Source organism: Petaurus breviceps, unplaced genomic scaffold, assembly GCF_028583685.1.
Source record: "Petaurus breviceps papuanus isolate PSGF00001 unplaced genomic scaffold, PetGlider_PUasm1.0 90633, whole genome shotgun sequence".
In the NCBI taxonomy this organism is placed as follows: Eukaryota; Metazoa; Chordata; class Mammalia; order Diprotodontia; family Petauridae; genus Petaurus; species Petaurus breviceps.
In genome coordinates this window covers 1,726,374-1,740,276 of record NW_027187293.1, presented here as the reverse complement: position 1 = coordinate 1,740,276, position 13,903 = coordinate 1,726,374, and the positions used below count along the sequence as shown (strand labels likewise).

The 13,903-nt window shown below is 36.6% G+C and overlaps 1 protein-coding gene across 2 annotated transcripts in view; it reads right to left on the bottom strand.

Annotated features, from left to right (window-relative positions):
- Nucleotides 1-13,903, bottom strand: part of PLD5 (phospholipase D family member 5) — a 426,787-nt gene that overhangs the window by 26,774 nt on the left and 386,110 nt on the right. For both annotated transcript variants that reach the window (XM_069064474.1, XM_069064475.1), the window contains 2 exons: nucleotides 6,036-6,233; nucleotides 2,323-2,459 (listed from right to left, as the gene is read on the bottom strand). In XM_069064474.1, the coding sequence (XP_068920575.1) occupies nucleotides 2,323-2,459; nucleotides 6,036-6,233 (335 nt within the window). The remainder of the gene's footprint in view (nucleotides 1-2,322; nucleotides 2,460-6,035; nucleotides 6,234-13,903) is intronic.

Here is a 13,903-nt window from a genome sequence, read left to right as displayed (position 1 = left end):
GATGATGATGATGATGATGATGATGATGCTCAAAGAAAAACTTAGATTTTGGTTAAAAGTAGCTATTTATTTTATAATGTTCAAAACAGTTTTGGGAACAAGTTGATTAAAACAACTCCATAAATGGATTTATCAGTCTGTGAAACAAGAACTAGCCCTATCTTAAATCTCCTTTTGGAGATGTATCAGCTGTACCTGATTCTGTGGGACTATGATTTTGTCCTAGGGTAGAAATGTAGTGTAATTTGTCCCCCAAAGGGCAGGACACATTCCTTCCCCATGGATATGTCAACCCCATACCTTGCCATCTTCTGCTGTTAGCATCCTATACCCGAGGGTACATCTGCCCCTAGACTGCCATGGCTGGGATCCCTTCACCAGAGTGACCTTCATCTTTCCACCCTTTCTGGAGCAGTCATATTCTCTGATTAGGATTGTTCTTTGCTCTGTAGCTAGTATATTTTGCATGAATGGAATTTGTCCCAGGTGTGAAAATTCCTAGTAGGGCTATGGGTGTAGTAATCAACAATACAATAACTGGGATACTAAACAGTTAGATGACTTGCTTAATGTTATATAATTTGATTTCTGAGTTAGGAAGAAATAAGAGGCCTTTTGATTTTTCACTTCAGAGTTTAATCTACCACATCTTCACTGGATCTTAGTGCTTGGGAAGCAGCAGGTATATAGAGGAACCAGTTCCCCAATGTGTCCCTGAGTTCCAGCTTGATTCCCTAGAGACTTTGGGAAATTTTTCTTTTAGTGAACTCAGAGAGTCTCTCACTCTCTCATTAGACAGATATGGGCATATATCTATATCTATATACAAGATATCTTGCTCCCATTGGGAGAGTTAATTTACTTTGTATATTTTCTGGTATATTCAAATATGTATAACTTCACTGATTTCTGTTTGCTATTTGCTTGGATAAAATAATTTATTCACTAAACTATATGTGATGATCTTTTATATAATCAACATTTGGTGGGAAGGAAGTCAAGCCTCTTTATTATAAGTTTGAAGTACCCTTTCCCCTTTAAGGGATAGTGAACAGGAAAGTTACTTGAACCTAAAAATATTTTCCCTATGCTAACAATATTTAGGTGATCAGACAGATATAATTCTATCCCAGGACCTTTCTCTGGGGAGAGCAGAACAGCCAGTCTTGTAGCCTTTTTCCTGTTCCCTTTCAGGAAGAAATAAAAATCTTTCTTGAAAAGGGATCGATTGGATTTCAGATAGATTATCTATTCATGCTTCCCTTCAAGCCACATTTAGACAAACTCATATTGCCCATGTAACCTCCATGGGCAATTCATATACACCTTACATATCTATCACCTGAAAAATTCATTTTCTGGTGAAAATGTTATTTATTACCCTATAATAAAACTAATAGGAAATTTGCATGTCTTGGGTTAATTATAAATTTGAAAAATAGATATGAAAAACAAGCCATATGAAATCCTTAATCCAAGGAAATTTATTTTGGAATTCTGCTTTCCAAGAGAAAAAGGCCTATATTCCTACTCTCAAACCTTACATTTAATTTTGTAAACTTATTCTTAATTAAACTGATAATACAATGTATTTGTGGCATCAAACTTTGAATATGCACAGGAAGAAAATAAAACCGAGAAGGCCTAGTGTGTGGACACTTATCTACTTATTCATGCAATGATTTTTCCAAAGAGTTTGGCATAAATCGTATTCCTAAATTTAGTCCACGTATTTGCATGCTGAAACCATGAATTATTGAAAAACTTCTCTATTTGCAACACATTGGGACTCTATGTCTCCCACAGAGGGATAGATAGATTTGATGAGAACATTTTTTAAAGCTTTTTTTTCTCCTTTAGGTTAAAAATATCTTTATGAAAATCCAGGTTTTGATGGAAGTTGCACCAAATGACATAAAACTATCTCCCCTTTCAAGGCAAAGCTTCTGAGATTTACTCAGGGGCAGCATATGCCTTAGAAACATTTCAACAGATAGTCACCAAATTTAGAATTATCACCTCATGCTGTGACATCCCTTATTCTTGTTCAATGTGGTCTTTTAACAACCACAGAGTTCACAGGTAGATCAGAGGGAAACATGTTGATACCTTCTGCAGAGAAGGATCCTGGTTCCTAGAATGGTTCCACTTAGAGGGCAGGTCCTTGTGGACAAATCACTGCTAATATTCCAGATTCTCATTTTACAAAATTCAGTGTAGTCACTACAGTAGTACTGTGTCTAAGGTGAGTTCCCATACATTTCTTTTCAAGTAATTGCATGGCCCTCATTAACATGATCTTTACAGAATCCAGGCACTCACCTTCTGGTGCTTGTGTTAGAGACAGGGAGGTAATCCATTACAGCAATGAACACAAACTCCTTGGCATCATCAATGACACTATAGATGGCATCTATGTCAAAGCTCCTATTTTTAGGGCAAAAGACTTTAGGAGAATTCTGTGAAGATACAAAGATCAAACTATTGAAGTAGAAAAATATGTAGCTTAGGGCTTTTCCCCTTTTCCCTTTTTCAAGAGCTGACCCTTGCCGAGTTTTGGTAATGGCTAGTTCACTTAGTTTGGCTAATCCCAGATCAGGTTTTCATTAGTTGGCTCTGGAGAATGTTATTGTAGGTATCTGATCCCTTGGAGAACAGGGTCTACTACCAGACTCACCAGAGCTATGTAAAGTGATTTTGTACTAATGGGGACATAAAAATAGACTTAGGCTACATAAAAAAAATAAAAATGTAGCTATCTCTTGAAAGGAACAAAAGATATTTGGAGCCTAGATGTTCAGACACACATCTCCACTAGTCTATATCCGGGACCCTTAACTAGGGCGAGGCAGTCAGGGCTTTCTCTATGGTGTTGATATCCAGAAGGTACATTTTTTCTGACATTAGTTTGGGGAGCTCATCCTCCCTAAGCCTGACCGCCAGGACCACATCCCTTGAACTCAACACATCTAGCAAAAGCTGATTAGAAACTTTTGCCCCAACACATTGGATTGTGGGGCCTCTTCCATTACCCCATCCTTTGGACCCACACAGACTTCTTTTTTTCTCCCCTTAGCCCTACAGTATTTTACAAACCAAAAGTAATTTTTTTGTGTAATAGGCTTTTAGTGCCCTCTTTGGTTGGCATTTTGGGGCTAGAGGGCAATTATAGAACTAGCCACAAAACACTGCACTGACAAGAGTAAAGAGGCTTTATCAGTTCCATTTATTAACCACAGCTGCTGCCCGTGTTACTGCCAGGCCACAGGTCAGTGTGTAATCCCTCTTGACCTCTCTGCCTTTACTTCCTGGATGGATGGATAGAAAAGATATTGCAGAGATATGTTTATAGGAGGTGAATAAAAGAATAAAGATAACATCAAAATTTCAAATGTGAAAAATTGTGTTACTGGAACAGGAAGAAATGAAATGAAATCAATGAAAGAAACAGAGAAAGAGTAGTCAGAAAAGAGCCAGGAGGTTATGGCATCAAAGATATCAAGGGAGGAGAAAGGATGAACATATCTAGCATAGTGATATTTAGGGTCAAGCCATACTGGAGGAGGGGATATTCTTTTATATGCAATCTATGACTTTCAAAAGCCTTTAATTTCATTCATAGAAGATCTTACTGCACTGGTCTCTACAAAGCATACAACAGAAATGTGGGCCTTTTGGTTAATGATGATTGCTAAAGTGGTTCCAGAACCAAGTACCACTGCTCAAACATGGGAAATTTGCAAGTTAATCAGAGAGCAGGCACTCAAATTGTCTTATTAGCAATCTTCCTTGGTTTCTAAATGATCTTTGTATTATACCTTAATATCAAAGCAGGAAGAGGAAAAAAAAAGAATGAACATGACAGATACTGGTCTAGGTAAAAATGTTGTGATTGGCTTTTCCCAATCAACTGTTTCCCTGGAAGCTCCCTTCTAAATCAATCTAGGCACCCTGTTTCCCAGTACTGATCAATGGCCTGTATCTATGATGCTGGACATTAAAAAGTTCCCTTAGCACTTGCACCAGCAGGTTTCCAGCTCACTTCCAAATGTGCTTCTGATTTTTAAAGAGCTCTTTTCCAGAGCATCCTTTTCAAATCACAACTGTGTTGTTTTTGGAAAAAAGTAATCCAAACAGCAATTTAATGAATTTCTCTTCAGACTCACTAAGTTCTACTCAATGTCCTACCTCACAAAATATATTTTAGTCTAAATGACTTTGATGGGTGATTGATTTGGGTAATAAACAAGAATAAATGAAATCTGCCTCCTACCTAGCTTAATCAAAACAGACCTTGAGCCTATTCCTTGTCTTGGAAGATAAAATACAGACTCTCGAGGGCTGTAAAACACATGCAAACACAGTGGGAAAGAAGTTCAATCACTATTGCTTTTGCTTAGTTTCAGCAAAAAATATAACTAAAATAAAATCCTTTCCTCCAAATTAAGAGAAAGGATATGATTATATATAGTCAGCTATCTATTCAGGAAAAAGAAAAACTTGAAAATAAGAACAAAAATAAAATTAGCCCAACCCACAGCTTCATAGGAATTTTTAGCTGAAAACATCAAATACTGGGAAGTTATGTTATTTTTCTGGGACTTCCAAATGTGGAGCTTTTGAGTATCTGCATTCTGTAAACTCTTGCTAGGGACAATATCTCACTAAAACCAGAGCACAGGGAACCAATTTGAAATGTTCCACAAGGATACTGCATGAAAGATACTTTTTGTTGAATCATATGGTATGTCTAAGGCATTTTAAACACAATAGAAAATAATTATTACTAATAACAGCCCAGAATTATTGATGTATAAGGTACAGAGGTATTTGTCAGTAGGCTGTTCATTCATAACAACTACATATCTCCAAGTATTTTAGCTCAGATGTCAGCAATAAACTGATTTTAATATATGTATTGTGATAGAAAAAAAGAAACCTGACAGTGAGAAACTGAAAAGAAAAAAAGGAAAAGAAAAAAAAAGAAAAAGAAAAAAATCTATATAAATAGATGAGACTTTCTCATGGGGGAATTTGATAAAAAGTAATCTTGAAATTTGTCCCATCATGAAGGTATGAATTCTGCAGAAGCAGCCTCAGAAATCCAGGAGGTTCCATTAAATATAGTTTTCCTTCTTCTAGACTTCTATTTTGTAATGACAATGTTTTTTTTCTTAGAATGTAAACTTATAACATTATCTCTCAACTTTTAGCTCTTTTTGTCCCAACATGTGATTTTACTGACATATGGAACTTCCAAGGTTCTCTATTAATGCAGATAGGCAACTTGGACAACTCTTGGACAGTTATTTGAGACACTTGAAGAGGTTGTAACAGAGAAAGAGGTTAATGTCAAAGAATATGTATATCAGGATAGTTAGAAATGACTATTTATGGTGAAAAGTGTCTTTATCATTTACTTTAACCACATAATATTCTAGGAGATAGTACATGGTCTCAATGGCCAAAAAAGGCTGAGCTAGTGTAGTGTTAGAGTCGGCTAGGTGGCATAGAAAATCAGGAAGACTCATCTATGTGAATTCAAATCTAGCCTCAGACACTTACTAGCAGTGTGATCCTGGGCAAGTCACTTAATCCTGTTTGCCCTCAGTTTCCTCATCTGTAAAATAAGCTAGAGAAGGAAATGGCAAACCATTCCAGGATCTTTGCCAACAAAACCCCAAATGGGGTCATGAAGAAAAATGATTGAAAAACAACAACAAAAGTGTAGTGTGGAGTCTAGTAAGGTAGGGCTAGAGCAATTAGTGGTCAGTTATTAATTTGAAGACCAGTTTAGATTTAATGCCTAAAGAGAGACAACAACATTCAAACAGAAACATATTTACATGTATTTAAGCAGCCCATTTACAATGATATTAAATAAGAGTTAAACCATATGATCAGTTAATAATTAAAAAGCAAAAAGACTTGAGGGGTAGGTCTAGATCTAAGTTAATTCTTTGTACATTCATTGTAATGCACAATAAATACATTAGGAACTCAGTACAGGTCTTTTGATAAGGATGTCAACTCACCGACACAAAAGCTTGAGACTTTGTTTCATTCAACTGAAGTTGCAATTTTTTTTGATTGTCATACACACCATACAACCTCTTTGACCACGTTTGAGGCACTCTGCTCTTATATCTTAGTGAGCTATACAAGGCGAATATCCTTTGCAAATCTAGGACCAGACAGCTGCAGTTGTAAAAAATGACACCAAGTTCTTTCATCTGTGAAATTAAAATGAAAGTCATTAACGGTGGCACTATCTCTCATAGTCTATTTGAATAAGAAATAAGTTTGAACTTCATTGTTTTCTTCTACCTATTGTCATTCAGGAATATAAAATAGACAAGATTAATATATAAATGTATGAAAATGTACAAATGTATAGTGGTACATAAATACATAAACACAAATGATAAATCACAAAAAAAGCCTCTTGGATATTCAGGTGGCTACACAGACAAGAAAAGCAGGCTAAATTAAAGTCTCCATTTAGCTTAATCATCTGTGATTTGAAGCAAATAATTTGTTCTTTTTTCTCAGTTTTTAAAGACTAGATCAATTGCTTAAAGGTGCAGGTAAGCCCTTTGTTATGCATATGAATGTTGACTGGAAGATTTGGCAATAGTCATATATAGTCAATATAACCTAATATAGTCAATATAACCTAAAAGGCTGTAATCATTAAAACCTCTTGTATTTGCCAACAGAGGAATTACCACTGGATTTTGTGTTGTACCCAACTGGAATTCTTGGCTTCATATGGACTATGACAGAGAAATTCAATAATTATTTGAATGGAGCTATATTTAAGGTGAGGATGGCTTATGTTGACTTCTGTTTTAACCAGTATCAACTTGGATGCTGCCTGATAGAGAAAAACAGTAATACTAACCAATTATGAGTTTCATATGTCTATTGAAGATGAAAGTAAATGCAGATGTTCTGTTCCAAAGGCCCTGTGATTAGCCAGTTAACAAATATTAAGTACCTATTATGTGCAGGGAACTATGATAGGCACTGGGGATAAAATAAAACTATTCTAGACACTAGGACAAAAGTGACCTAGTCCCTACCTTTGAAGGCATTCTGTTGAGGAAAACAAGTGGGTGTGAAGCTATAGTGACATTCAAGGAAGGAATGAAGATCATCTGTCATACCCAGATACTTGGTTACAAGACAAATGAAATTTTAGCTTAAAGTTCTGGACTTCCACCAGGGTACAATTAGCATATGTGAACTTTGTATCATTGAACAAATCCTCTTTGTCTCAATTGTCCTTGACCAATGGATGGGTAGAAAATGGTTGCCAAAGGGGGCCAGGAAGTTATACCAAGAAGTGAGGAAGTGAATGTAGCCAAGTCAAGCTTCATTTCTAAAACAACACTTAACTTATTATATACCTCCAACTACTCAGAAATCTTCCTCTTACATTGCCTTAGAAAGTCATTAAGCATTTATTAAGTGCCTACGATATGCCAGGCACTGTGCAATGCACTGGGGATACAAAGAAAAATGAAAAAGATAGTTCCTACTGTCAAGGAACTCACAGTCTAATGGAGGAGATAACATGCAAATAATTGGGTACAAATTATAGACAGGAAAAATTGCAGAAAATTTACAGGGGAAGACACTAGGGGACGATCAGGAAAAAATTCTTGTAGAAAATGAGATTTTAGCCAGGACTTGAAGAAAGTCAGGAAACAGAATATTTCAGGCATGAGAGACAAGTCAGTGAAAGTGCATAAGTCTAGACATGGAATGTCTTCTCTGAGGAGTAAATACCAAGGAGGCTAGTACCATTTGATGAAAGAATACATAAGATATAAGAAGATTGGAAAGGTAGGAAGGGACCAGGTTGTGAAGGACTTTTAATGCCAAGAAGGATTTTATATATGACCCTGGAGGTGAAAGGGAGCCACTAGGCATTTATTGAATGGGTCAGGGAGTGACATGCATTTTAGAAGAAATTATTTTGACATATGAATGAAGGATGAACTGGAGAGGGGAGAGACTTGAGGCAGGGAGATCAACCAGTAGGTTACAGCAATAGTCCAAGTGTAAGGTGATGAATGCTTCTACCAAGATGATGGCAATGTCAAAGGCACAAAAGAGATACACACACACACACACACACACATGATTTTCTGAAGGTAGAATGTGAAGTACTTGGCATCAGATTGGTTATGACAGGTGAGTCAGTGAAGTGTTGAGAATGACACCTAGGCTGTGAGCCTGGGAAGGTGGTGCTACTTCTATGGGGAAGAATTTGGAGAAAAGATAATGAGTTCAGTTTTGGACATGTTGAGTTGAAGATGTCTAACAGGTAATTGAAGGCACAAGTATGAAGGTTAAGAGAGAGATTAAGGTGGGATAGGCAACTATAAAAACATTAGCATAAAGATGATAATTAAATCCATGGGAGCTGATAAGATCACCAAGTGAAATTGTATAGAAGGAGAAGAGAAGAGGTCCCAGGACAGAGTCTTGGGGGCAGGGAGAGGTTCCCTTTAGCAGTCATGACCTAGATGAAGATCTAGGAAAGATATTGAGAAGTAACAATCAGACAGGTGGGAGGAGAACCAGGATAGAGCAATGTCATGGAAACCTAGAGAGGAGAAGTATCAAGTTGAAGAGTATAGGTGATCAACTATGTCGAAGGCTTCAACAAGGACAAGTAGGATGGAGAGTGAAAAAAGACCATTAGATATTGCAATTAAGAAATCATTGATAACTTTGAAGAGACCAATTCTGGTTGAATTATGAGGTCAGAAGCCAGATTGTAGAGAGGTAAGAGGAGAGCGAGATGAAAGGAACTGGAGGCAGTGATTACAGATGGCCTTCTCAAGGAGTTTAACAACAAAAGGGAGAAGAAATAGGGGATAGGGATGGACAGACAGGTCAACTAAGGGTTTTGAGGATGATGGGAGAGACATGTTTGGATATCTTTGTAGGTAGAAGGGAAGCTTTCAGTTTCCAACTTGTTGACCCTAATACCCCATGGACCTCTGATTTGGATTCCTTTTTATTTTCTTGGATTGTTTTGTTTTCTTTTTTTGTTCTTTGCTTCAGGGAATAATTCCCTTCTCACCCTCCCCCACCCAAGTCACTGGAAAGTATGAAAACATTCTTTCAGGTTTTTTATTCTTTATTCTACTAGGAAGACCATCAATGCATAGATGGATGTTGATTACCTGCAGTAGAAATGCACACGTGGCATAACTGGTTACTGCAATAGTTCCCTCACCCTTTCTACTGGCTAAAGTTGAAAGCCGTTTTTATTTGTGGTTTCTCCTGATTATGCTTGATGCTAGTGTGCATTTAAAACTGTTTGTTGAAAAAGTAGGTAAGCTTGTGGTCATTTGAGTCTTATTTTCATAGCTAGTTCTACCCATGCAAAGTCTCATACCATAGTGGACAGAGCATTTGTGGTAGAATCAGGAGACCTGTATTGATATCTTGCCCCTTAGACTTTTACTAGTTGTGTGACCATGGATAAGTCCCTTTACTTCTCAGTATTAGTTATTAAAGAAGGTCTAGACAAAACAAAGAAGAAAACACAACAAAATAATCTAAGAAGATAAAGAAGAATTCAAACAAGGAGCCCAGAGCTATGAGGGTCAAGAAGTTGTGTAGAAGTTTTCCTCTTACAAACATGTCTCTGTCTCCTCCATCTTCAAAAAACCCTCACTTGATCCATTCATCCACCCCCATCCCATATCTCTTGAAGACAGACTCTAAAATGAGAATAGATACTACTTATTGCATAGGATGGTTATAAGGAAAGTATTTTGCAAATCTTCAAACACTATATAAATGTGGATTGTTATTATATGGCTCTTCTGGACAACTGAGTTGTGTATTTCTTCCTCCTTTACAATCTGAGTTCATAAGGCTACCCTAGACCATGGAACCACCTTCAGTGATGATAAGTTCCCTTCTAGATTGAATACAGGGCCCACTCTGCTTTCTTGAGAGTACCCACTGACATGGGTTCATTAATATTAAACTCTGACTAATATGATCTTAGTTTGTCAGATTGCCTCCTCAAATAAAATAGTCAGAGACTCTGATTGAATTTCCCTTTCAGAATTTGGTTCTTTGTATAGTTTGAAGCCAAAATGAGAGTTGTATCAAATAAGGTAATATTTGTAAAGGACTCAGCACAGTACCTGGAACATGGTAGGAACTACGTGTTACTGGTAATTAATTATAATTATTTTACATAAGAATTTTTAGTATTTACTCTGATTATAAAATGAGGAAAAATTTTCAAGTGTGGCATGGATAATTGCTTGACCTTTTTATGAGGTGAAGAGAGATAAGTGGGAGTCTCAGATCTCAGGGCAGAAGATATCCTTCAGCTGCCACAGTTCAGGGTTGGTCTCCTAAGGGATGTTTCTAGTGCAGAGTGCAGCGGAGTTTTAAATGTCACACTACAAAATGTTCCTTTCCACTCTTTATCAGTAAGAGTTATTTGCCACATCCTAATATTTCATCCAAAATGTTAATTTCTTTTTTTCTTGAAAGTGCCTGGAGAATTTCACTTCTTTAATTTCCTCTCATTACCTTAATTTAATCTTATATAAATGTCAATTATTATCTCAGCACCTTTTTTTAAAAAAATTCAACACAATCCCCATCTCCTTGGGATGTTAATGTCTTCTAGCTACTTGAAGAGTTATGGGGTTGCCTAGTTAACTTACCCATACATTTATTTACCTCCTCCACCCCCAACTAAGAGACATTTTCTATATTCATGGCTATTTATACTCAGAAAGGAACCTGTCATAATGAATCCTGGGAAATGAAATGTTCACAACTGAACTTGAATATTCTCATTAGTGAGGAGAAAGTAAAATCATTTATTTGCATTGTGGGAGAGGGAGGGAAGAAAGGATGGGGGAACCCTGAAGGGCTATCTTTATGGTTTTGCTATCTTTGTTATACTACTGATATGTCAGAGCAGGATCAGAAAACACACATCTCCAACTCCTGCAAGACGCCCTGTTTGGAGGACAAAGAAATATTCAGTTTGACTTAAGTATAAGGTATTTGGTGAGCAGTAGTGTGAGAAAAGCTAGAAAAATAGGGTGGTGCAAAATTGTGTAGGGCTGTGAATAGAAGGCAAAGTTTTCAAAACTTTACTAGGTAGAGAATAGGGAGTCATTGAAGATTCTTGCATAGTGTAATGACATAGACATATCTAAGAATAAGAAAAATTAGTTTGGTTAGCGGTATAAGATTTGGGAATAGGGAGAGAATGGAGACAGGAAAATCCATTAGGAGGCTCTTTCTACAGTGCAGGTTAATTAATGAAGTGGGAATAAAGAAGAGGGGAGAGATGAAAGATATTGTAGAGAAATTATTTGCCTATGTTGCTGCAAGAGCAGACTAGGAGAACAGAAGTAGAAGAAACTTATTATTTATGGTTTTATTAAGGACTGAATCTCATATTTGCAAATAAACCTCTTTAAATGGTGATAATGGGAAAAAGCAGAAAAACTTTGATTCAAAGAACTTATACTTCCAAATACTGAAAATACAGGAAAGAACTTCATTTCTGACTTATTGGTGGGTGTATTTTTAAAGCTGCCTTTCAAATAAAAAACAAAGGTTACTTATATAATCACCCTGTTATTCAGGCTCTGCTGAATGAAGTCTGACTTCTAGTATAACTCTAAGGGATTCTTTCCCTAAATTTCTCTATGACTGTGTCTCTATATATTCCATATTTGAGTATTCTGACCAATGTCACTGATTTTATAGAATTACAGGAATTAGAGCTGAAAGTCAAGTAGATTATTGCCATATAATGTAGATATGATTTGATCATTGTCACAAAGATAGTAAGCAGCAGGGCTTGGATTTGAAATAAATAGCTAGGTGGTGAAGAGGATAAAGTGCCAGCCCTGGAGTTGGGAAAACCTGAGTTCAAATCTGGTCTCAGATACTAGCTGTGTGACTTTGGGCAAGCCACTTAAACCCCTTTGCCTCAGTACTCTCATCTGTAAAATGAGCTGAAAAAGGAAATGGCAAACCACTCCAGTATCTCTGCCAAGAAAACTTCAAGTGAGCACTAGAAAATGATGACTGATGAGTTTGAATTAAATATTTCTTTTACTATACCACACTGGACAACTCTAGTGAAAAAAAACATACTTGGAAAGTAAGAGTGAAGTAGAAATAAAAAGGAAGGGAAGGGAAAAGAGGGGACAGTTAGATGAAGATCAAGTAAAATTACTAGTTGGTCACTTCTTTCAATACATTAAAAAAAAGACTTCTTTAAACCTTTCTGTGTCTTAGCAAATGTAAAGAATTTCTACTGAGACAAATTTGTCAGTGTACATTGACCACATCTGTGTTGTCAAGGGAGTAGCTGTACATTGACCTCATGACAGTCATGGACATTTGATATTTTCTGTGCTTAAGGCACAGAAGGTAGCTCGTTACAAATTTATGACCAAGATTGCCTTTAAAAATACAGACATGGATTGAATGCCACCAAAGTAATCTTACTCTCTTGAGACACACTGCTCTACTACAAAGAGGTCTTCCCATAAGCACTTTATCTCCCTTTTGTCAGTCCAACCTCTTCTACACTCACAGATGAGGGATCTAGTTTAGGAATACTATCTCAGAGACAAACTACCTTGTATCTGCATAAGGGAGTTAGATTTTCGTAAATCTAATCATAGAAAAAAAAAAACCTCGATACACAGATCAGTAAACTAACAATAAAAAATGTGGTCATGTCAGATATTCTCATTCTGAGGTCTGAATGAGTCCCTTGAGTGATTCAGAAAGTAAGACAATGTTCTCAGGTGAAGAGTGACAGGTCATGCCTCCAGATGAACTTTAAAAGTCAGTTCTGTGAGTCTTGAAGACAAGAGAAGAATACAGCTCCTGATAGGACAAATAAAAGAAATATGATTTAGGAGAAAAGGAAGTTATAAGAAACCAAGCAGAGCTAGGAGGAAAGTAGAAGTATAAGCAGAATTAACAACTACAAAGAAAAAGAACAGAATTCTGGGAGCAAGGCTGTTTGGGTCAATAAAGCATGAGTTGTATGGACCTTTAAGACTTTTTCCTCTGGGCATGGCAAAAGTTGGTATGATTTTCTTTATTTCAAGTATTTACTTTCTTTTTAAATAATGTTTGCCATTGACTTTTGTTAGTCAGGGTGTACTTAGCGGTAAGGCAGTTTGGAAGGGGCAACTGACGAGGAAACATACCCATAGAAGAGAGGGAAGGATATATCTAACACTGAAGTATTTTGCCAGAAATATTCTCTGGCTGGGAACTCAGGGCTAACAAAAGGATAAAGAGAATTAGAGCTCTGGATATTTACTTCCTTGAGTGGAGGAGTGAGTGCTTATTCCAGGAAACCCATTTTAGCAATGAGTCAGTAGAGGGAGGGAAATATAGTAAAGTAGTCGAAAAACTCTGATACCTCAACACTGCTACATATGCTACACAATTTCAGATTAAGAGGCAAGTTGATATCCTTAGAGCTATTACCAGAAAATGCTATATTCTTACCCCAATAGTTTCTACTGCTCTGAATCCCTGAGTGTGATAATGCTTTGACTGTAATGATTTTTGTTTTAAAACAGGACAAGCACTTGATGGGGGAAAAAAAGTTATGTGAGGAAAATATTTTTCTTGTTTTTCTTCTCAAATATTCTTTTGGGAGAAGGTTGTTAATGGAACAAGAAAGAATGTGTGAATAAAAATAAATGATTTTAAATCACTAACATGAAAAGAATCAACTATTGCTACAGATTCCACAAAGATTTTTTCTAACAAGAAGAGAAAGCCTGAGTTTAGTTGTTGCCACTGATTAAACATATTGAGCAATAGGTTGATGGACTACAATGGAAAGAATGGTAAA